At 32.3% G+C, this 25,393-nt stretch overlaps 1 protein-coding gene across 1 annotated transcript in view; it reads left to right on the top strand.

Moving 5' to 3' along the window:
- LOC114333514 (cholinesterase 2) overlaps positions 1-15,619 on the top strand; it is an 80,293-nt gene extending 64,674 nt beyond the window's left edge. Inside the window, exons 9-11 of the mRNA XM_028283399.2 lie at positions 4,672-4,801; positions 12,142-12,283; positions 15,399-15,619. Of these exons, the coding sequence (XP_028139200.1) occupies positions 4,672-4,801; positions 12,142-12,283; positions 15,399-15,585 (459 nt within the window). The 3' untranslated portion in view covers positions 15,586-15,619. The remainder of the gene's footprint in view (positions 1-4,671; positions 4,802-12,141; positions 12,284-15,398) is intronic.
- Positions 15,620-25,393: the final 9,774 nt, after the last annotated feature.

Below are 25,393 nucleotides of genomic sequence, written 5' to 3'. Positions count from 1 at the left end.
ACTGAATAGATTTTTATGAATTTTTCCACGTATATTCGACCGGACCGAGAATAGGTTGTTGTGTATTTTTCATATTCGTACGTCTAAACGGGGGCTGTCCCCCTAATATATTTATTTATTTTTTTGGTCAAACTGTTTTCTCTTAATTTTGTGTGATGTGGAAGGTAAAGGTAAATACAACCCTAAATTTTCACTTTTCTATCTTCGACCGTTATTTTTTAATAGCCATCTAAAATTTTGCATCTTATATATAAAAATCAATTGCTGTGCGTTAGTCTCGCTAAAACTCGAGAATGGCTGGACCGATTTGGTTAATTTTGATGTTGAATTTTTTCTGGAATTTCAGGGAAGGTTTATACGGTTTTATATTGTCATTTTAGTAGCCACCAAAGTTTTTACAGCTATATGTATAAAATGCTCTTTTTACAGTGTTTGTTGCCATACTCCTCCGAAACGACTTTACCGATTTTTATGAATTTGTGCAAGTATACTCGATCGGACCGGGAGTAGGTTATTATCTATATTTCATACCCGTGCGTCTTAAGGGGGGATGCCCCCTGATATTTATTTCAATTTTTTCGGAAAATCTCTTTTTTTAAAATTTTATATTATGTGGAACGTAAAGATACATACAACCCTAAAATTTCACTTTTCTATCACTAACTGTTATTTTTTAATGGCCATTTAAATATTTTACACCTATATAAACAAAAGAAAGTCGTGACAGTTACCAACACATAACTCGAGAACGACTGAATAGATTTTTATGAAATTTTCCACGTATATTCGACCGGACCGAGAATAGGTTGTTGTGTATTTTTCATATTCGTACGTCTTAACGGGGACTGTCCCCCTAATATATTTATTTATTTTTTTGGTCAAACTGTTTTCTCTTAATTTTGTGTGATATGAACGGCAAAGGTAAATACAACCCTAAATTTTCACTTTTCTATCTTCGACCGTTATTTTTTAATAGCCATCTAAAATTTTGCATCTTATATATAAAAATCAATTGCTGTGCGTTAGTCTCGCTAAAACTCGAGAATGGCTGGACCGATTTGGTTAATTTTGATGTTGAATTTTTTGTGGAAGTTCAGGGAAGGTTTATACGGTTTTATATTGTCATTTTAGTAGCCACCAAAATTTTTACAGCTATATGTATAAAATGCTCTTTTTACAGTGTTTGTTGCCATACTCCTCCGAAACGACTTTACCGATTTTTATGAATTTTTTCAAGTGTACTCGACCGGACCGGGAGTAGGTTATTATCTATATTTCATACCCGTGCGTCTTAAGGGGGGTTGCCCCCCTGATATTTATTTCTATTTTTTCGGAAAATCTCTTTTTTTTAATTTTATATTATGTGGAACGTAAAGATACATACAACCCTAAAATTTCACTTTTCTATCACTAACTGTTATTTTTTAATGGCCATTTAAATATTTTACACCTATATAAACAAAAGAAAGTCGTGACAGTTACCAACACATAACTCGAGAACGACTGAATAGATTTTTATGAAATTTTCCACGTATATTCGACCAGACCGAGAATAGGTTGTTGTGTATTTTTCATATTCGTACGCCTTAACGGGGGCTGTCCCCCTAATATATTTTTTTTATTTTTTTGGTCAAACTTTTTTTTCTTAATTTTATGTGATGTGGAAGGCAAAGGTAAATACAACCCTAAATTTTCACTTTTCTATCTTCGACCGTTATTTTTTATTAGCCATCTAAAATTTTGCATCTTATATATAAAAATCAATTGCTGTGCGTTAGTCTCGCTAAAACTCGAGAATGGCTGGACCGATTTGGCTAATTTTGATGTTGAATTTTTTGTGGAAGTTCAGGGAAGGTTTATACGGTTTTATATTGTTATTTTAGTAGCCACCAAAATTTTTACAGCTATATGTATAAAATGCTCTTTTTACAGTGTTTGTTGCCATACTCCTCCGAAACGACTTTACCGATTTTTATGAAGTTTGGCAGTTATGTTTGGTTTGACTGGGAGTAGGTTTATATCTATATTTCATACCTATACGTCATAAGGGGGTTACGTATGACGTCATAACTCTCAGAATAATGACGTGAAAAATACGTAATTAATTAGGTGTACTCCTTGCTATTCAGTTTTATTTATTTTTATCAACTTTTATTCAATTTTATGAAATTTTGTTTCATTTTATTTAATGATATTTAATTTTAAATTTATTTTATTTTGATTAATCAACACCTATATTGTTGGAAAACCCCGAACCCAATTATAAATACAGGGTTGTTTTGAATGTAAATAAAATAAAGCTGTTATATTCATTATAAGATAAACAAATTTAAGATTGCAACTGTTGCACTGCAAGCTTTATTTTGTTACTTCTAACTAAACTTTATTACTTCAAACATACTGTGTAATTCATTAAAAATAATAATAAAAACTCATTCACATCGAGCATTTTTTGTTTATTAATTACGAATTCCTTTTGTTTATTTTAAGTTTATTGTTTACAAAAGTTTGTTCTTATCTATTGAGGCAGTACGAAGTCTGCCGGGTCAGCTAGTTTATTATAAAAATGAAGTAATATAATGTGCGTAAAAAGTGGTTTTGTGAAGTGTAACCTTATTCTTCATAGTTATTTTGTTATAGGTATGTGAATGATCTTTTTTTGCATTGGGTAAATTATTATAAATTAAACTGTAGTATTATTTAAGGATTAATTTAATTTAACAACAAATTATTGTTGTCTTTAATAAAGAAACGCAATGTTTTCCTGAGTACTAATTTAAGTTTTCACAAAAATTTGAAAATAAAAACAATTATTAGGTACTATTATTGCTTTATATTTCATTTTGTGTTGTACGAACTATTTAATTAGTTTTTTTAAATGTTTTATTAATGTTTTATTAAATCATAATTGATATAATGGCATTTTTAATAATACTTTATTAATATAATTCCTAAAATGTAACTTTATAAGCAAACATAATGTATTAAAAAAATAATAATTCTTTATTCAAGAAGGTTATATCTAAGTTTTTTTTCTAAACCTGATATCTTAAAAAATAAAATTCTCGTCAGGGCGATAAAAAGATCAGAAATCTATCATACTCAATCAGTAAATCCTATAATATCAATAAACACTGCACAAAATAAATGAAATAAACTAACATGAATCTTAAAACCTTTCTACTGAAAAAGTGAAAATTCTTAGTTATAACCCTCTTCTCCCAAATGAACGATATATTTTCCGTCGTCTGGTCTAAATCAAAGAAAATTTGAGTAAAAGCAGTAATAAAGAAGCAATAAAATAATAAAGGGACAGGGTAAAGAAAATTATTGGCGGATATGTTAAAAGAGGAAGAAGAAAGAATAGACTAACGAATAGCGGGAATTATCTAGGATTCAATAAGATTATGTATTTTAAACACATAATCTTATTGAATGTAGTTTATAGTACATAGTCTTATGGAATACATTATCTTTAAACGCAAATAACTTGAAAACTACTTACTTTATCGCAATGAGACAAAAGGATGATATTTATGTAAAATGTAAGGAGGAATGAAAAAAATGCTGAAATGATTATTACGACAGAGGAGTAGATTGTGAGGAGGATAAGGGGGCGAAAATTAAGTATATATACCTACAGCAACCCTCTGGAACAGCGAAAAACTATATTTTAAGACTAGTTAACGTAACCTAACATGTGTAAACTGTGTGTTAAGTTTGAACAAAAAATATTACAAGGTGATTGAACAATGGGCTAAGATCATTTTAGAATATTTGTAATAAAACACTCTGTGTATCTCGGTAAGGAGGAATAATTATTCATTTAAGTGTTTTGGGTTAAATCTTCGTATTTTGTGGTAAGGTATTTCCAGTTATGATAGACACAATTGTTAATGAAACACCCTGTATATAAAATATTGGGAAAGACTATCGCAAAGATTTCAAAGTATGTAACATGTTGTCATGGTTATGGGGGACTCCAATGCAAAGGTCAACGAAAAAATAATCGATGATAATTTACGGGAATCTATAGTATAATGCAAGAGGAGAATGCTTGATCCTAATGTGCTCTAGGTCATGAATGTACAATCACAAACACCAATTAAAAAAAAACACTCTAGAAAATTATTTGCATGGACGTTGCCGGATCAAAAATCAACAGTCAAAGATAAGCCTTGTGCTGAATAAGAGCAGATTTCTAAATAAAATTTTGATATAACGAAAAAATAAACAAGCACAACCATAAAAGTACCTAAAGAATGGATTCAATGCGTTAGATTCGGCGAATCCTATATAAAAATTGCAGACACGGAAACACTGGATGGTAGACGAAAAAATGGAGCTAGTAGGGAAACAGAGAGAGGCACAGAGTTAAATAAAAATAACGGCGCTTGGCACTTTGGGAGAGCCGACAGTAGTCGACTATCTTTTTTAATTTAATTTTATAACAGGTTATAAAATCTTCCCAGATTTTTTCAGAATAATTTCTTTTTCTCTTTTGAACACGATTTTCGGTGTGGAAATTGGAACGTCAATACATTAGTTAATTAAAAATGTAATTTTGATTACATGAATAATTGTAACTAAGTCCCATATAAACATAATACCAAAATTGGACATGTCACAAGAAAACAATTTCAGATCCTTCTTAATTTTTTTGTTTTATAGTTTTTCAGCGATACTTCATTTGGAAGACCTATTATTCAACATGCCAAGCTACAATCCCAGTTTAGTGACGTATATTTTTACCACTTTTCCTACCAAGGAACTATCCCAGGGGTTCGTCCATACTACGAAGGTAATAAATATTTGTTAGTAACTATCCTATAGCCCTTAAGTTGACAAACACAGAAGACGTCAGACGTATCACGATAAATGACAATAAGATAAAACAAGTCCAGGAATATAATAAATGTATCTAGGCCAATTTCTGAAACTTGACAAAGAGAACCAAAGTGCGGAAGTCACTAGAACAGCAATATTAGCATACACAGCATTTGGAAAAATCAGTTTGATACAACCCGGGAGTAGTCGCGCTCACTTTTGTAACGTCGATAGTCGCGTGTGAGATTCTATCTCAAAATACGAATTTAAAACAAATTTTTATTTTGTACTATTTTTATCTACTTTTTATATTGAAAATATATATTTCTAACAATTTTATTAAAAAAACGTGTGTTAACGGCCACCTGCCAACATCGGCCACCTATCCTAACGGCCAGTTTATAAATTTCCCACATCAATTATATTAGGTAGACTACAAAAACTGGCAATACCTTTCACAACACCTTTCTATATCGGCCAATAGTTCTTTCATTTTTAGTGGCCGTTACTGACAAATTTTACTGTACAGTAAAACCTGTGTTAACGGCCACCTGCCAAAATCGGGCACCTCTCCTAACGGCCAGTTTAAAAATTTCCCAAACCAATTATATGTAGACTACAAAAACTGGCGGCCACCTTTCTATATCGGCCAATAGTTCTTTCATTTTTAGTGGCCGTTACTGACAGGTTTTACTGTATTACGAAAAAGGATGAAATGTGAGATTCTATCTAACGGCGCGACTACTCGCGGGTTAAAGCTAATTGGCTCTCCCCAAAGCCATAAATTCCACAAAAAGAAGAAGAAGAAAAAAAATTCCTACGCATTACTACACCCTTCCTCGAGGCACTTACGAAATGTTTTCAAAATTGCAAAATTTTTCATCAAGTTATCGCAAAAAAGGATAAAAATTGAGATTCTATCTCACCGCGCGATTACTCGCGGGTTAAGAACTGAAAAATACCTCAATACCTTAGAAACAAAGTTGTCCCAACAAGAACAAACTAGCCACAAGAGAAAGAAAAACGACTATGTAAAGTCCAAAATAAAAATCGGGGGTATCACAACAAAAATTTTTACACTAAAATGGAGCTTCGCAGGCTACACTGCTACACAAAACGACCAACGCAACGTTGGAACGCCAAGTGGAAGACCACAGCAGATGAAATAGGTACATGGCTTCTTAAAAATATAAGGAACAAATTGGAAGTATTGGAGTTGGTAGAAAGCTATTTCCAAAAATGGACAATAAAAGGTTAAGAAGCAATAAATACGAAAGGTATAGTGATATATATTATGTAGTGATATTTAAGATCAGACGAAAAATCTTACTTTAATAAATTTTTAAGGTCAAATCACTCAGGCAAAAACTTTTGGATTTCCGATTTTTTTTGAAACTTGGTATATCTTCTGCGGGGCGTAAAATAAGACATTTACGGCCAAAAAGTCTTCTTCTTCTTATTTTTTTTTCTCAAAATGCTATTTTATGGGATTTTACAGTGATTTGATGTTTATTTAAACAAATTTGGATTTGCTATAGTAAAGTATCAATGAAAAAAATATTACTTTAATAGAAGGGATTCAAAAATGTCATTATAAGGAATTACAACAAGCTATTTTGTTTCAAAACAAGTTTTTAATCAAATTTTAGTATAGAAAACGTTAAAATACCGTTTTCTTACATTTTCATTAATGACATTAATGACATTAATCTTTACATTAATGACAATTAATGTTTTAAAAATTATAAAAGTGATGACTTTCAACTGTCAAATTAATATTTATAACAACTGTTTGTTTAATTGTACTAATTTGTACTTACTTATATAAATTACAGTAAAATTTTGGTTTTGAACAGTTTTGTTCATTAAATAATCGCAACAAATTGCACACGATCTCTAAAATTAATATAGAATTTTTGCCCTCGTGACACTTTGACATAATTTCACTCGCCACACACACACATGCTCGTATCAACCCCAGCCCCGGGGGACATGTGTGTTCCAATGGAAAAGTGGAACCCACATGTCCGAAGATCAAACCGGTCACACTCCGTAATGGAGTGGTACCTATCTGACCCCCAAGCTATACCTCCACTCCTTCCCATCGAAGGACATACCGAATGGGGAGGCGTTGATCTTAATGTTACTTTGGATGCCCTGGGTAATGGGACATCCTTTGTATTACTTCATGTGGTTAAGCCACCTGGTTTTAGGGGTAGCTAGAAGAGCTTTTCTCCCTATTAATGACTAAGTTAATTTTTTACTTTACTTTGGACTTGTGTCCTATTTCAATTTTTAATATTTCAATTTGTCCTATTTCAATATTTTAATTTCACTCGCCTTCGGCTCGTGAAATTAAAACTGTCAAAGTTTCACTCGGGAAAAATTCAATAATTTTAGAGCTTTTGTGCAATTACTACTGAAAATTTGCCCACAAATAGCGAAAACACAAGAATTTAGGCAGTTAAAAGGATTTAAATAATTTTTCTACAAGCGTGCTAAAATGCAATTTTTAGCACTCCATACGAGCGTTAAAAATGCTACTTTAAGGCACTAGTGCTTTAAAAAAAAATTTAAGGCACTGCAGTTCGTATTGACCGTATATGCAATTTTGATGTAATGTCAAGAAAATATAAAATTGGAATGTCAGTCAAGTTCAAGTAAAAGTTTTTGTAGATATTGTCCTGTAATTATGTTTGCAGAAAAAATATTGTATGATATGCGTGTTAAAAAGTACATTTTTAAGGCACTCATGTGAATTGCAGAACTCGCTTTCGCTCATTCTGCAAACTTTCACATGCGTGCCTTAAACGTGTACTTTTAACACTTATATCATAAATAACTAAAATATTACAATACCAAAAAACATGCAATAATATCAGACTCAAAAGTATATTAGTCCAGTCGGGATAGCATTTGACCGTATATGCCGAGCTGCCCAAAATTTTATTTTTCTTATCTTTATGGGAAGGGGGCAATAGTAGTATAAATTTAAAATCTCGAATGAATTCCTCTGTTACGTTAGCCACCATCTTGATTTTAAAGAAGAACCGGTTTTGCTCAATATCTCCGCTATTTTTAACTTTACCACAAAAATGGTAGGGACTGAAATTGCTCCAAATAAATCGTGTTTACAATTATTACAACTTCATTTTAACAATTTTTGTCGTGATGTCGATATTTTCCGAGTTAATTGTACTTACAGTAGACGCCTATATTTTTGACTATTATATTGCATGTAACTTTTTTTGCATTGTAAAATTATTCAAATCCTTTTAACTTCTTAAAGTCCTATGTTTTTGCTATCTATGAGAAAATTTTCAGCCAAATCGAATGTGATGTATTTTGTGAATGGAGGAAAATGTAAAATACGGTATTTTAACGTTTTATGCACTAAAATTTGATAAAAAATTTGTTTTGAATAAAAATAACTTGTTATAATGCCATATAATGACATTTTTGAGTTCATTCTATTAATATACTATTTTTTTCATTGATACTTTATTTATTAATAACAGATACAAACAGGTTTCCCTACTTACATGTATCCGTATCTACAATGACAAAAGTTTAGTACAACATGCCCATAATGTAATAATTCGAGGTAATAGAGACAAAAAAACGACAGATGTTTACCAGCAAAAACGTTAAAAATAATAAAAAAAACTCTCTTTATATTATTCATGCAATAGACGTTTAAATAATTGCAAGTTTATTCCAAATAATTCCAGACAAGTGGTTGTTGTTAAATCGTTGTAAATTTGGCACATTTTATTAAGTGGGCTAGAAGTATTTACAAAAAATAATATGTTTCTTGGACGGGTTCTGTGATCCGGGACATAAAATTTTATTTGCCCCAAAAGATCAGGCGAGTCTATTAAGTGATTACATAGTTTATAGAGAAAAATTAAACAACGTTGAAGTCTCCTTTGCTCTAATTTTTTTATATTAAATTCTTTTATATTAAAATAAATATTTATTCAACTTGTTTTGAATTGATTCAATTTGCCGCATGTGACCACTATTTAATAAGGTACTTCAGGCAATACTCCCAAATTCTAATTTGCTTCTAACAAATGAACTAAAGAGCTGTTTAATTGAGTCGATATTATGAAATTTATATGTTACCCGTTTAGTAAGTCCCATCATTTTGTATGACTGAGACATAATATTTTGCACATGTAAGTTGAAACTTAAATTATTTACAAACGTAATACCAAGATCCGTCACTTCATTGACCCTATGTAAGTTATTATTTCCCATATTGTATATAAAATAACTAGGGTTTGCCTGACGACAATATGTCATGATCGTACATTTGTTCAAATTAAAGTACAGTTTATTACGTATTGACCAATCATAAATCTCGTTTTAATCGTACTGTAATTGAAAATAATCATTCAAATCTTTAATTTCTCTAAATATTTTTAAATCATCTGCATATAAAAGGCACCGAGATGTAATTAAAGAAGGTAATTCATTCACAAACAGCAAAAATAATAGCGGTCCTAAATTTGAACCTTGTGGTATAACTGATTCCACCAGGAAAACCTCCGATTTATCTCCTTTATATGATATAAATTGCCATCTATCTGTCAAGTATGTTACAAAAAGTTCTAGCAATGAATTGCTTAGCCCAAAGTACAATAATGTTTCTAATAGAATATCATGGTTGACCTTATCGAAGGCTTTGGCGAAATCAGTGTATACCACGTCTACCTGGTTCTTGTTGACTATGACATCATTAATATAATTAGTAAATAATAATAAATTAGCTTCAATAGATTTATTTTTACAAAATCCATATTGTTGTGGGCATATCATTTTGTGTACATGTGCATACATTTTTTCATGTAAGATGTGTTCAAAAATTTTTGCTATACAATTCAAAATTGCAATAGGTCTGTAATTTTTGCAATCATTTCGTGAACCTTTTTATGGATAGGAGTTACCTTAGTCATTTTAAACAATTTCGGAAAATAATTATTATCTACTATTTTTTGGAAGATAATTATTAGAGGATATGTAAGATCGTCGCGACATGCTTTAAATATATACCCCGGAATACCATCAGATCCCGAAGAAAACTTTGGTTTTAATTTTGAAAATGCGTTATGTATATCACGCACTGTAACTTTAGTGAAACTGAGCAAAGGAGAATTATTGTGACTAGAATTAATAAAATTTAAATCGTATGTAGAAGATTTATGGTCATATATAGACTTAAAATAATCAGCAAACTCTTGGGAAATTGTTTTACTATCAGAAATTATTTCATTGTGTCCATTAATTATATATTCAGTGTCAATACTCGCTTTCTTGTTTCTATTTACCAAATTCCAAAATAAGTTAGGGCTAGTATTGATACTGTTTTCGGCATTATGTATGTATGATTCATGCGCTTCCCTGATCCTATTTTTTAAAAGTGCTCGCAGTCTTTATATTCAGTAACATGATAAACCGCTACATTTTGCATACCCCTATAAAACTCTTTCTCCCTTTCCAAACAAATAATATCTGGAGTAAACCACACAGGAAATTTGTTTATTCTACTCTTAGTTCGAAATCTAGGTACACACACCTCAAATATTTCATAAATTTTATGATAAAAATAGTCAACTGCAATGTCAATATCTTGCATACATCCTAAATTATCCCAGTTACAGTTCCTCAATAAATCACACAACATAGGAAAATTGGCTTTTTTAAAATTAAATTGGTTAGTTAGATTATTCATCTCATAATGATTGATTGTTTCTGTCTTTATCATTTTAAATTCTATATTCAAAACTGGATGTTTCTTATCTTAATTTGTAAATGGATAGTTATTTTTACCAACTAAAATATCAATATTACTCAAAATTAGATCTAAGGTTCGCACATCCTCAGTCACAATGTTATTGAAAGACTGAAAGTTATACATACTAATTAATTCATAAATTGACAAATATTTGAGAGAAGTGTTGTTTTCAAATTTATAGTCAACACCGGTTACACAAGGTAAATTAAAGTCTCCAAAAACTAAAATAGATGTGTTCATTGTATTATCTATGTATGTACGAAAAAAGATCAACAAAAGCTAAATAATCGTTATTGCTCGACTGAGGGGGCAAATATACGTTACTACGAATTAATTTATTTCCAAATACATCCAATTCAACAAATAGTACCTCTAATTCAGTATTTACTAAGATTTGTTTAGATTTATATTTTTTATGAACTGCAATCAGAACACCTCTGTCTCTTTCCTTACGCGTCCTTACAAGGTCCCTATCGTTTCTTTCGTCAAACAATTCAGAATCATTAATGTCATTACTTAACCAGGTTTCCGTCAAAGCAATAATATCAATGGTTTCTATCAACAAACTTTGGTAAAAATCTGTCGTTTTCGTCCTTAAACCTCTCGAATTTTGGTAATAAGCGCTAATTTTCATTAAAAAACTCTGGAGCTCCATAATTGATTATACAACTTATATAAAATAATTACTTAATTTAATATCCTTGGACGCAAAACTTAAACAAAAAGCCTAAATAAATACAAAACAAGTTGTTACCATTCTAACGCAAAATAGAACAATATAATTAAATACCTATTAATAATAGCGCATGAAACTACTTATTTCCGTATAAACCATAATACCGTATATAATACCATAATCATACCATAATTAAAAATAAAGAAATATACTTCATGATAGAAAATGCAAATTTTTTGAAATAAATAACAAATCACTGTAAAATCGCTTAAAATAACATTTTGAGAAAAAACGAAGAAGAAGAAGAAGAAGAAGAAGAAGAAGAAGAAGAAGAAGAAGAAGACAATTCGACCTTAAATATCTTATTTTTACATTCCACCAAATACATTTTCACATTACACCAATTTAGCTAGCTATATCTGGAATGTTCTAAAACTTAGGTCTTTCATCATAAATGAATAGTTAAATACGTAAATTATACTTTGTATCTTTAATTAATTCTTATATAACTCGTTGTTTTTTTTTTTTTTTTTTATTATTTATTTCTTTCTTTTGTTTATCCCTAAAATAAACATATTGTGTGTTTCTTGGGATGAGAAAAAGGAACGAAATATTTGTTCTCACCCTTTCCATAAAATTGTAAAATTTTAAAAGGAAATAAATGTATCTATCTATCTATCTATCTATTACACCAATTTTCAGACAAATCGGACATTCAAAATTTTTTTGATACAAAATTGAGTGATTTGAAATGAATCACCTTTAAATTATAAAATAGTTGTTCTATATATTATTATGTTGTTTTCCCGGTTATTAATAGTTTGTAAATTACTTTTAGGAGCATATAAAGTAGCACATGGTGATGAACTTCAATACGAATGGGTAACTGGTAATAACACGAATTTGAATACCTTTCCACCAGGAGATGTTTTAACAAGCCAAAGATACCGAATCCTACTTAGTAATTTTGCCAAAAACTTGTGAGTATTTTAAATACGTTATCAATATTCTGTTAATTACCTAAATGGTAACCAACAATAGTTTTTTCTAATCTTTGGATATCTAAATGATATGGATATATCTTCTAAATGGGTGGACGCTTCTCAATTTTCAGCGTTGTTAATCGTATTTTATTGTTATTCATCATCATTCAATCTTCGCTTGTCCACTGCTGGACATAGAATTCCCTCAGAATTTTCCATCTATTTCGATCTTGTGCCTCTGGCACGTCCATCAAGTCAGCAGGACAAAGTCAGCAGAACAAAGTCAACAGAACACAGTTATTCTTATACCATAATTAAGTGTAAATTAAATGCAAATTTACTGTTCCAAGCAAAAATTTATTGCTCTTTTGTTTTAAAAGTTATCGCATGTTCTGCTAACTTGATAATCAAGCTAGCAGAACACTAGTTCAAAAATTTGATAAATCATTTATAATTGAATGCCAAAGTATTTTCTGAATTAAATAATAATTTAATGTTCCAAGAACAAATTTATTGCTCTTCTTCTTTAAAAGATATCGCATGTTCTGCTAACTTGATAATCAAGCTAGCAGAATACTAGTTCAAAAATTTGATAAATCATTTATAATTGAATGCCAAAGTATTCTCTGAATTAAATGATAATTTAACGTTCCAAGAAAAAATTTATTGCTATTCTTCTTTAAAAGTTATTGCATGTTCTGCTAACTTGATAATCAAGCTAGCAGAACAGTAGTTAAAAAATTTGATTAATAATTTATAATTGAATGCCAAATTATTCTCTTAATTAAATTCAAATTTAATGTTCCAAGAAAAAATTTATTGCTCTTATTCTTTAAAAGTTGTCGCATGTTCTGCTAACTTGATAATCAAGCTAGCAGAACACTAGATCAAAAATTTGATAAATCATTTATAATTGAATGCCAAAGTATTCTTTTAATTAAATGCAAATTTAATGTTTCAAGAAAAAATTTATTGCTCTTCTTCTTTAAAAGTTATCGCATGTTCTGCTAACTTGATAATCAAGCTAGCAGAACAGTAGTTTAAAAATTTGATTAATAATTTATAATTGAATGCCAAATTATTCTCTTAATTAAATACAAATTTAATGTTACAAGGAAAAATTTATTGCTCTTCTTCTTTAAAAGTTATTGCATGTTCTGCTAACTTGATAATCAAGCTAGCAGAACAGTAGTTCAAAAATTTGATAAATCATGTATAATTGAATGCCAAAGTATTCTTCTAATTAAATGCAAATTTAATGTTCCAAGAAAAAATTTATTGCTCTTCTTCTTTAACAGTTATCGCATGTTCTGCTAACTTGATAATCAAGCTAGCAGAACAGTAGTTCAAAATTTGATTAATCGTTTATAATAGAATGCCAAAGTGTTCTCTGAATTAAATGATAATTAATGTTCCAAAAAAAAATTCACTAATCAAGCTAGCAGAACACTAGTTCAAAAATTTGATAATTCATTTATAATTGAACGCCATAGTATTCTCTGAATTAAATGCAAATTTAATGTTCCAAGAAAAAATGTATTGCTCTTCTTCTTTAAGAGTTATCGCATGTTCTGCTAACTTGATAAAGAAGCCAGCAGAACAGTAGTTCAAAAATTTGATAAATCATTTATAATTGAATGCCAAAGTATACTCTGAATTAAATGCAAATTTAATGTTCCAAGAAAAAATTTATTTTTCTTTTTTTTTAAGTTATCGCATGTTCTGCTGGCTTGATTATCAAGTTAATAGAACATGCGATAACTTTTAAAGAAGAAGAGCAATATATTTTTTCTTGGAACATTAAATTTGCATTTAATTCAGAGAATACTTTGGCATTCAATTTTAAACGATTCATCACATTTTTGAACTAGGTTTCCGCTAGCTTTTTTTATCAAGTTAGCAGAACATGCGATAACTTTTAAAGAGGAAGAGCAATCAATTTTTTCTTGGAACATTAAATTAGCATTTAATTAAAAAAATACTTTGGAATTCAATTATAAATAATTTATCAAATTTTTGAACTAGTGTTCTGCTAGCTTGATTATCAAGTTAGCAGAACATGCGATAACCTTTAAAGAAGAAGAGCAATACATTTTTCTTGGAACATTAAATTAGCATTTAATTCAGAGAATACTTTGGCATTCAATTATAAATGACTTATCAAATTTTTGAACTAGTGTTCTGCTAGCTTGATTATTAAGTTAGCAGAACATGCGATAACTTTTAAAAGAAAAGAGGAATTAATTTTTTCTTGGAACATTAAATTATTGGCATTTAATTTACACTTAATTATGGTATAAGAATAACTCTGTTCTGCTGACTTTGTTCTGCTAACTTGATAGACGTGCCTCTGGCATCCAATTCCTATGACAACGTTTTAGATCATCAGTCCAACGTGTTGGTGGCCGACCTCTGTTTCGGTAGGTACCATCCCTTGGTCTCCATTCCAGTATCCGCTTTGTCGATCTGCTATCTGTCATTCGAGCCACGTGACCTGCCCAGTTCCATTTCAGTGTTGCTATTCTCTCTACTGCATCAGCCACTCCTGATCTTTGTTGTAGCTGGCAGTTTGGGATCTTGTCTCGAAGTGAAACGCCCAGCATAGCACGTTCCATCTCCCTTTGAGACACACGGATCTTTTGTAGTGTTCTCCTTGTCATGGTCAACGCTTCCGCTTCGTAAGTCAACACTGGCAACACACACTTTAACTGATTAAAGGTTTTTCTTTTAAGACAGATTGATATGTCAGACGATTTGAAAATTTGGTTCAGCTTGCCGAAGGCTGCTTAGGTCAGTCTTATACGACGGATAAGCTCAATGGTTTGGGTATCTTTTTTTTTCTATGCGAATCTCATGACCTGGGTATTTATAAGCCATTACCTGGTCTATGAATCTTGTTCCTACGCATATATCTTCGCTAACTACAAGATTTGTCATCGTCTGGGTTTTCGATATATTTATTTTCAATCCCCCTTCTAGCGAGGAAAGGTAGAGCTGATTTAAAAGCTTTTTGGGTTGGTCTATTACATCAGCTTTTTAAGCTTTTATCAGCAATAGTTTTTAATCTTTTGGGACTATACAATATAACCATTTTAAAAAACTACTATTGCAGGAACCCAACATCTGAATCTACTGACATTTTGGGAATAACCTACTGGCCAACCCTTAAACCAAACAACTTCCAATATTTGGACCTCAACGAAACCCTGACTATAAAGACTGATCTTAAAAAACAGAGGCAAGACGGTTGGGTCGATATTTATAACAGATATGCTCAGAAACCATACACCACTTTTTAAAATTTTATACTAAATAAAAAAATACAATCAGAAATTATTATGTTTTATTTTGCCGTTTGATAATAATTACATAGCTATAGTGAAAGTTCCCTACCTGCTATGTCAATTTTTGGATATTTTATATTATTACCCTAAATTAAAGAGAATATGTATTTTTACTGTTTACAAGCTCCTATGTCCTTATTTCATATACTGCCATCTAGAAACCAATTAATCAATAACGACATAGGAGCTTGTAAACAGTAAAAATACATATTCTCTTTAATTTAGGGTAACAAAACACAATAGCCAAAAATTTACATAGGAGGTTGGGAACTTTTACCATTGATAGTTGTCTAATAAGTATATATTATTTTTACGTATAAAATAGATTACTGAAGATGTGAAATGGCTACATAAATATGATATCGGACGATGTTAGGAATAGTCGAAGCAATAAAGCACTGAACCTCCGAAAAAAAAGGACAAGACGGATCTTAACATTTCTTTTTGCATTCGATTCGTGAATTCGCCAGGAAACTTTGTGAACCGGAGCCATGATATAATATTGAAAAGCTGCATGCAAAAAATGCATTTTTAAAGTGCATCTCAAACAGACAATAAAAGAAAATTCAGAACTCGTCAATTATCGGCGGAAATGAGTTCAATTTTGTTACTTGCGGGTTTTTGGGGTCGCTGAAAACGAATATGCCGTCAAAAGTGATCTCCGGAGTACCTGGTGCCCAGGGTACTTGCTATGTACCTCGTCTTGTGGAGTTTTCGGCAAATTCATTAAAAATTAAAATCATTACTCGGGGGGTTTTTGGGGCCGCTAACGGCGAAAATGACATCGGAAGTAATTTCTGGAGTACCTGGTGCACAGGGTACCTACAGTTTACCTCGTTTTGTGTAATTTTCGGCAAATAATTTATTAAAAAATTAGTCAAAAATAATTACTCGGTTGTTTTTGGGGTCGCTAACGACGAATATAATATCAGAAGCGATCTCCGGAATACCTTATGTCTAGAGTACCAACTTCTTTTGGAGTTTTCGGCAAATTCATTAAAAAATTAGCCAAAAACCATTACTTGGGGTTTTTTGGGTCGCTGATGGCGAATATGACATCGGAAGTGCTCTACGGAGTACTTGGTACCCAGGGTACCTACTGTTTACCTCGTTTTCTGGAGTTTTTGGCAAATTCAATAAAAATTAGTTAAAATTCATTGATTAGGGCTTTTGGGGTCTCTGACGACGAATATGACATCGGAAATGATCTCTGGTGTACCTGGTGCCCAGGGTACCTACTGTTTATCTCGTAACTAATGATGTTGGACTAATTTTTTAATGAATTTGCTGAAAACTCCAGAAAACGAGGTAAACAGTAGGTACCCTGGGTACCAGGTACTCCGTAGATCACTTCCGATGTCATATTCGTCGTTAGCGATCCCAAAAATCCCCGAGTAATTATTTTTGGCTAATTTTTTAATGAATTTGCCGAAAACTCCATAAGAAGTATAGGTACCCTGGGAACCAGGTATTCCGGAGATCGCTTCCGATGTCATATTCGTCGTTAGCGACCCCAAAAATCCCCCAGTAATTATTTTTGACTAATTTTGTAATAATTTTTTTCCGAAAATTCCACAAGAGAACTAAACAGTAGGTACCCTGGTCACCAAGTACTCCGAAAATCACTTCCGATGTCATATTCCTCGTTAGCGGCCCCAAAAACACCCAAGTAATGATTTTTGACTAATTTTTTAATGAATTTTAATGACGAGGTAAACAGTAGGTACTCTTGGCAGCAGGTACTCCGGAGATCACTTTTGACGTCATATTCGTTTTCAGCGGCCCCAAAAACCCCCCGAATAACAAAATTGAACTCATTTCCGCCGGTAATTGACGAGTTCTGAATTTTTTTATTGTCTGTTTGAGATGCACTTTAAGAATGCATTTTTTGTATGTAGTTTTTCAATATTATATCATGGCTCGGGGTCACAAAGTTTCCTGGCGCATTCACGAATCGAATGTAAAAAGAATTATTAAGATCCGTCTTGTCTTTTTTCTTTCGGGGGTAAGGCCGATTTTAGTGCTTTATCGCTTCGTCTAGAATAACCTTTTAGACCTACTATAACCTTTAAACAGACGAAGCAGTTTTCGTCTGTTATAAGTTTATTATATAATAAGCCAATATTAAATAATATTGGCTTATTGTATAATAAAATGAAACTGAAAAATTAAAAAAAGATCGCAAATATTGGCTACATCCCACAACAAATAAGAGGAAATATAGGTGATATTATGTTTCAAAAATTATTAGCTAGATAATAATTATTAAGGTAAAGTTTTCAATCTTAATAGCAACATTAATAATATTGAAAAATATTAAAAATATTACTAAAAGATTTTTAAATTGAAAACTTATTGGTCCATTTCCCTGGTAACAACTCCATGGCTTCTAAAATTTGCAAGCCAGATGGATGCTGAAGCGAAGAAGACAAGAGGGAATTCAAAAACTTACAATTCACGACCCTCTCTGTACAGCTGGTAAGTTCCAACGAAAAATGGACCTAGTTACTCAAATGAATAAAGACCAATATAAAAATAAAATAAAAATTACATTTTTCATCAGTTGCAATGCGAAGGCAAAACCGTCTTATTTTTCACTTAGAACAGGGAGCGCAATCCAGCACTCTGAATCGACGATTTTCGACTCTTTTTGGAGTCATCTTTGGAGAGGCGCTGCTGCTCTCTGCTCGAAGTGACCAAACCACGAAAGTTTATGTCAGTTGCATTGCAACTGACTAGCGTCATCTGGCAACTGAAAGGTAAAGTTTTCAATCCTAATAGCAACATTAATAATATTGAAAAATATTAAAAATATTACTAAAATATTTTTAAATTGAAAACTTATTGGTCCATTTCCCTGGTAGCACCTCCATGGCTTCTAAAATTTGCAAGCCAGATGGATGCTGAAGCGAAGAAAACAAGAGGGAATTCAAAACCGAAAAAGTGAAGTCTAAGTGAAAAATAAGAAAGTTTTGCCTTCGCATTGCAACTGATTAAAAATGGAACTTTTATTTTATTTTTAGATAATTATTAACTACAATGAGGAAAAGCATTGTACTACAAGAAAATTTGTTATAACTTTAAGGTAAGATATGGAACATGCGTGGAATAATCAACACAGAGTACAAAGGAAAGATGCATCAATAATCACGAAAGAAACAGGCATAAAAAAAATCAAATAATCAGCCCTCATCTCACTCAATGAAGAAACATGTGTACCGAACCCTTCAGTAGAATGTAGAAGGCGTTAAATGCTTCTTCTTAAAGTGCCTATCCATTCCAAATGTTGGCGATCATCATGGCTATCTTGACTTTGTTTACCGCAGTGCGAAACAGTTCAGTGGTAGTCGTGTTATACCGCTTTCTTAAATTTTGAATCCAGAAAATGCGTCTTCTTCCCGATCCTCTCTTACCATTTACCTTCCCTTGGAGAATAAGTTGGAGAAGGCCGTAACGTTCTTGATTTCTCATTACATGTCCTAGATATTCCATTTTTTTTTTAGTTTTTATGGTCATGAGAATTTCACACTTTTCCCCATTCTACGCAGGACTTCCACATTAGTAATTCGGTCAACCCAGGATATAGGTAAGCAGAGGCGGCCCGTGTGTAATATTTCATCCGTGCGGATTACTATTGTGGCGATCACCCCCCCCCCCCCATCGAGGGGGCAACTGGTTTGCTGAAGTTCAACTTTATAGAAAAATCATGGTTGTAAAATTAAGGTAGTACATGTTTTATTTGAACTTAAGTTGACAAAATTGGAAAGAAATCCTTTGTAAAAGGTATAAAAATTTTTTTATTAAAAATCCCTTAAAAGGGCTACATCACAACAAAACGTTTTCGATTTTTTTAAAAAATCATCATCAGTGTTCGATAAACTGGATGCTAGCTGAGCCACAAAAGAAAAATATTTGGGTAAAAACCCTTTACATAAAATATAGATGCCCTAAAAGTGCATACTTCAGTAAAAAGGCCTGTGATGGTCACATGGCAAACAGGATAATGCCCTAAGGTAAGGTATACAGGTTTCCCAACACGTGGGATCCAAATTTAAGTTAAGTTGACAAGTTATACAATTAGATTATATTTACAAGTCCTGAATACAGTTTAGAAAACTGATTAATTAAACTTGAAAATAACAATGTTGAGCTTTGGACATAAAGTGGTAGGCCTTGTAAGGCAATGAGATATGACATTGTGTTTTTATATTATGGGCTAAGTTGAACAAAGTTAACGTTCCTAGATTTTCTCTGGGCAAACTCATTTACAATTATTGCACCATTAACATCAATATTCTCGAGCATTGCAAACTCAATTGACATCAAAGCTAGTCACACCAATATGTCTCGCGACATGGAAAACCTCAGATAATTTTTTACTATTTTCAACTTGGAGAAACTCCTTTCTCCACTCGCGACGGACACTAGGAGAGTAAGAAGGATTCGCAGTGCTACACACAGGTTAGGAAAGTTCTCCACAAATCCGTTGTCTGCTAAGTAGCTCAACATGTCAACTGGGCCTTTGATTTTGCATTTGTCTTCTTTTTCAACATGCTGAATCAGGCTGTTAACAAGTTTCAATTCATAATATAGTTGAAGACCATCAATGTCACTGTGCTAATCATCAGTGAAACCAATGTGTAGGTTCTTGCAGCATTTTAATAAGGTTTTGTCATCACTTGTGGTCTTTGAATGTAGAAACCCAAACAGTTGGTGATAGTTTTGAAGCTGCTCAAATTTGTCGCTTAGAGAAGAGATACACTGATCCAAGGCCGCGTAGAAGAATTTAGTTTTGAACACGATCTCAGGATCAAGAACCGTTTCATCACTTGATTCATAAGAAATTATTTCCTTCTTTTTTCTCGGCAGCAGTTCACTTTCTTTAGGAAATACTGGGTCAACTTCAATCATTTCGGCCACTTCCATGCAATCGACTAATATTCTGTTGAATCCTGCATAACTCCTTGTTTCTTAAAAAAATTGCTTCGTTGAAGAAATCAAAGCAAGGGAGTTTGCTATGTCCATGTCAACCTTTTGAAGTTTCCTGCTTATGGGGTTTATCTTAAACAAAATCATTTGCCACGTTACTAAGCAGCAGATGAATCGGAAATCTTTCAACTTTTTGGCCAAACTTGTGGCTGTATTTCTTGCATATGCGTCTAGCCTTTTTTGGTCTTGACTACATTCAAAAAGCGCGTCATAGACTTCCCCAAGCTGATATTTCAGTGGTACAACCGCATTAATTCGACTCTCCCACCTAGTCTCACTCATATAGGTTTCGGGGTCAAGTTTGTTACGTATTTTACGTGCGAAGGTAAATGACCACCCCTTATTTTTTTGTGTTAAGACAATAACTATATTACGACCCCGGTATAAGCATTTTGTCCAATAGAATCGTGAATTCATATTTGTTTATCGAAGAATCGTAAGTTCTCACAAATCTTTCGTATAACGTGATTTATTCTTGATTCTCACGAATAGTCGAATGTATAATCTGTTTCTACGCAGAATGTGACGTAATTGTTTTAATTGTATCAGCGGTGTTTGCCGAGAGGCTCACCGCCAAAGGCATCAAAGTTATAAATCTTTCAGTAAATTGTTTTTACCGACAGAAAGTCGGGGGTTCTATTTATTTTAGAGTTGGAATATCGATAAGAGCCTTTGAGTGTGTTTATATAATCTAACAAGTGTTCTTACTGCTGATTTAAGCATTTTCCATGAGAACGGGCCTTTCGCTGTGACTACGTCCAAGTAAGCATTTTTTTGGTGAGAAAAATGGGTGGAGTGAAATATCATGTCTCTTTGTGTATTCTTTTCATTGATTGGATGAGCTGTTTTGGTATACGCCAAAAGGATTACCCTGGTGCGTAATTAGCAACTTCTTATTGGTTGAGGATTTGATTAATTGAGTGTTTTGGATCTGATGTTGGTAGATTGGGTGGTAACTTCTTTTTTTGAAAGAGGGAACCCAAGTTTGAGGAGATCGGTCAAGTTAGTTCCATCTGGGCCGTCTTCAAGTTTAGTTCAGGAGAGAGAGCTATCGACAAGTTAAGATCTTGCCGGTTGCCTCGGGGCTGCGATATGCGGCTACCGGCAAAAGTTATCAAGGCAGTTCCAGCTAAGTTTTGCAAGTGTATTGCAGAAGTTTTTTGTGATTAGTTAGTGTTGGTTTCATCATGGTCTAAGCAAGTCGTGGACCATCGCGTTTTCGCCGTTTTAAGCGAACGCTATATCCTTCTACCACTGTTGGTACTATCGATCTTTACAAGCAAGTAGAAGTTAAGAAGTTTTCTTTTTGTGTTTTCAACACCCTAGTTAAAGCACGGAGTTGCTTACATTTTATTATTTTTGATCCAGTTTAATGAACTGGATCAGGGTTTAATGAACTAGAACTAGACCAATTAGCGGACCGCGGTCCGCATCCGGACCGTGAGCTAGTTTTGTCCGCATCCGGACCGTCAATAAATTCAAAATATACCTAGTGTTTGGCAATTTTGAAAATGTTTGGCCATGAAATTGTGTACTATGTTTGGCTCAACTTATGTGTGCGAAGCCGCTTTATCAAGAATAAACTTTATTAAAAATCGGTAGAAATCTCACTTAACAGATGAATATCTCAACTTCCTAATGAGACTCAGTTGCACTAAACTCACTCCAAACTTCAGACAGGTTGTACAGTTACGATCACTGAATAGTTTACACCTTAATTTGTATATTGTAATACCTACTATAAAATTGCAGTGTCGTACAGATTTGATAAATGTTAAAGTTAAAAAATTTCAAAAAGTCAATGCTTGTCAAAAATTTCGAGTGTTGAAAAGTAAAATAACGTCATCAAACTCCTCCAAAATGGTTATAATGAATTTGAATGATGCGCAAAGGCAATAGCAATTGCCAACTCGAAGAAGGTTGGTTTTTAAGACAAGTTGCTGCAGATTTGGACGTGAGCCATATATGTGCATATGGAAAATCAAACAAAGATTGGATAATTTGGGATAGATATAAAATAAAATCGGTATTTTCAAACCAGAATTCCTTTTCATTGACCATAATCCATTCTATTTAAAACACTTCCTTTTATACTTTCCATTTTGTTAAACTTTGTAAAATATATTTATATTATTTTTATTTTTTAATTTTAAATAACCTATTCTAGGTAAACCACTGGTAACGTCACTTTGACGTAAAAGGTGCGTTTAAACGAGGTAATAATTTAAAAAATCGGCTCCTAGATACGTAAGCCTGTAAACTATTCAATAACCGTAACTGTACATAAGAAAATGTCATTTTTCTCTCTGATAATTTAATTTTTTAAAGAGTTTCCCCCCTTATTGTTATACTTACTAATCATTAATAATTTTGAAATTAAGTAAGCTGTAATACATATAAAATTGTCATGTGCATTTTTTATGTGAATTTGTTAAAAAACTATTAAAAAATTTCTGCCCAAAAATTTCGCCCGGCACCCTCCTGATTTGTTTATAGGGGATATTTTTTAACAAGAATCCACCAACAAACCGAATCAGAACAGTCAGACACAGGCAGCATAAATCCGGACCCCGGAAGTGTCATAAGTTTTCGAAACGGACCCTCAGGGAAACTAATTGGTGACCCCTGAACTAAATAACAAGATTTTTTTTAAATATTTTTGTTCGAGTACCTAAGTGCTAATTTATTTAAACAATGCTGAATTTTTCTATAGATTTTTGTATGAACTATGGTTTCATCAAATATGTACTGTTGCTGTATCAATCATTTATAAAGTGACTTTAAAGTGAAGTGAAATCGCGCCTGGACTTAACCACCAAGAACAACCAGGACAATGATTGTAACACAAGGTATATTTTTTTGACGACGATATTTTTATTTTATATTTTTTTATGTAGAACTCATCTTTCATTTTTTTTGTTTGGTAATCTCGATCTCAATTTCTAACACCGTGAGATCACAGATTCGTAATTAATTTTTTTGTTTTAAATAAATAATGTTTTATTTGCTAATTACCATCTTATTATTTCCCTTTTTCCTTCTCTCTTGAATCGTAAGAACAATAAAGAAATTAGCTGAGTATACAATATTGAGTATAGTATAGAGTAGGCAAGGTAAGTCATACCATATTTGCTGTAAATTTAAAGTATTTTATATATTTTTTATTTGACTGTTTTTTGTTTTATTTTGATTTAATACTATTTTTCTTTTAATATTTCTATTTTGTAAAATTTTTGGTTCCCTTGAGGTAACTAGTGGCGCCCAATATTTTATTTTTTTATTTGACATCCCTATTTCGATTTTTCTTTTATTTTTTTTTTCTAAGGTAATAAGAGTATACTATAACATCCCTTAAGAATCCACATCCCTTAGATCTCTGAGACTTGAGCGACCGTAGCCATGTCCTTCATTGTGTAATATTCCCTAATATGACATAACAACATCTTGTCAAAATTCTATTCCCTTTTCATGTTACAATGTTAAGAGCTAGTCCGTATCTGTTGCTGACTTCTGTTATACGATTTGTTAATATCTGTAAATCATTCAGATTATCGGCAAAAACTATAGTGTCATCTGCATATCTAAGGTTATTCAGCCATTCACCGTTTATTAATATTCCTTTCGCACAATCGTCTAAAGCTTCCTTAAATATCCATTTAGAATAAATATTTAATAGTAGGGGAGATAAAATACAGCCCTGTCGTACTCCTCGTTCTATTGCAATTTGATCAGTTAACTGATCTTCTATTTTCTACCGAACCCTTTAGTAGAATGTAGAAGGCGTTAAATTAATACATGGAAACCTAGATGATATTCGTACATCAGCAGGTGGCTTTGCTAATTTGCTTAACGACTCTGTGGACCTGTTCGATTGTACCCTGTTTTGCTCTAAAGCCCAACTGATGATCTGGTATGAGCTTTTTTTCATTAATATTGGGGCCATTCGCTTGAATAACAGATTCCCAAATAAATAATATTTTTAAAAATATTTGCAAGAGGATGATAGGTCTGTAAGAGCATATTTCATTAGGGTTTTTTCTGGGCTTGGGTAGCATGATTGTTTCTGCTGATTATTTCCATTGATTTCGAAAGTAACTCAGTCTTAGTATTACGTTAATGATTTGTAGCATTATTGTTATTGTTTTTCAATCACTTTTGCACTATATTGCCAGTTATTAGGACATACTATGGTGCTTTTTTTATTAACCCTCGTAAGGCGGTGCTTAGATATTTACGTAAACGACGGTGCGGGGTGCATTTGCACCCCATCCGTAAATCCATTTTTTTTTTCATATGTGAACTTAAGTAAATATTATATGAAGTAAAGTCATATATAAATAATGAAAACCTTGACATGCTGCTTATATCTGAAGCTCACTGTACAGAAAAACACCACTTCCGTATACCAAAATACAAAGTGTACACTACGAAACATCCGAGCGAGAAGGCACATGGAGGAACCGCAGTAATTATACGGGATAATATTCAACATTTTGAGAGAGAAAAATTTTCTAAAGAACACATACAAGCCACGAGCTTAACTATAACAAATGACTCCAGTCCACTAACCATATCTGCAATTTACTGCCCGCCCAAACACAACAATAAACAAGAACAATACGAGGAATACTTCAAGACATTGGGCAATATATTTCTAGCCGGCGGAGACTACAATGCCAAAAATACCGTTTGGGGATCACGTATAACAACCACTAAAGGCCGAGAACTATTAAAGGCAATGAATGCAAATAACCTCAAATACCTATCTACTAAT

The sequence above is a fragment of the Diabrotica virgifera genome, chromosome 2 (genome assembly GCF_917563875.1).
Source record: "Diabrotica virgifera virgifera chromosome 2, PGI_DIABVI_V3a".
NCBI lineage: Eukaryota > Metazoa > Arthropoda > Insecta > Coleoptera > Chrysomelidae > Diabrotica > Diabrotica virgifera.
Note: the sequence above shows the minus strand (reverse complement) of the source record. Positions and strands in the feature narration are given on the sequence as shown.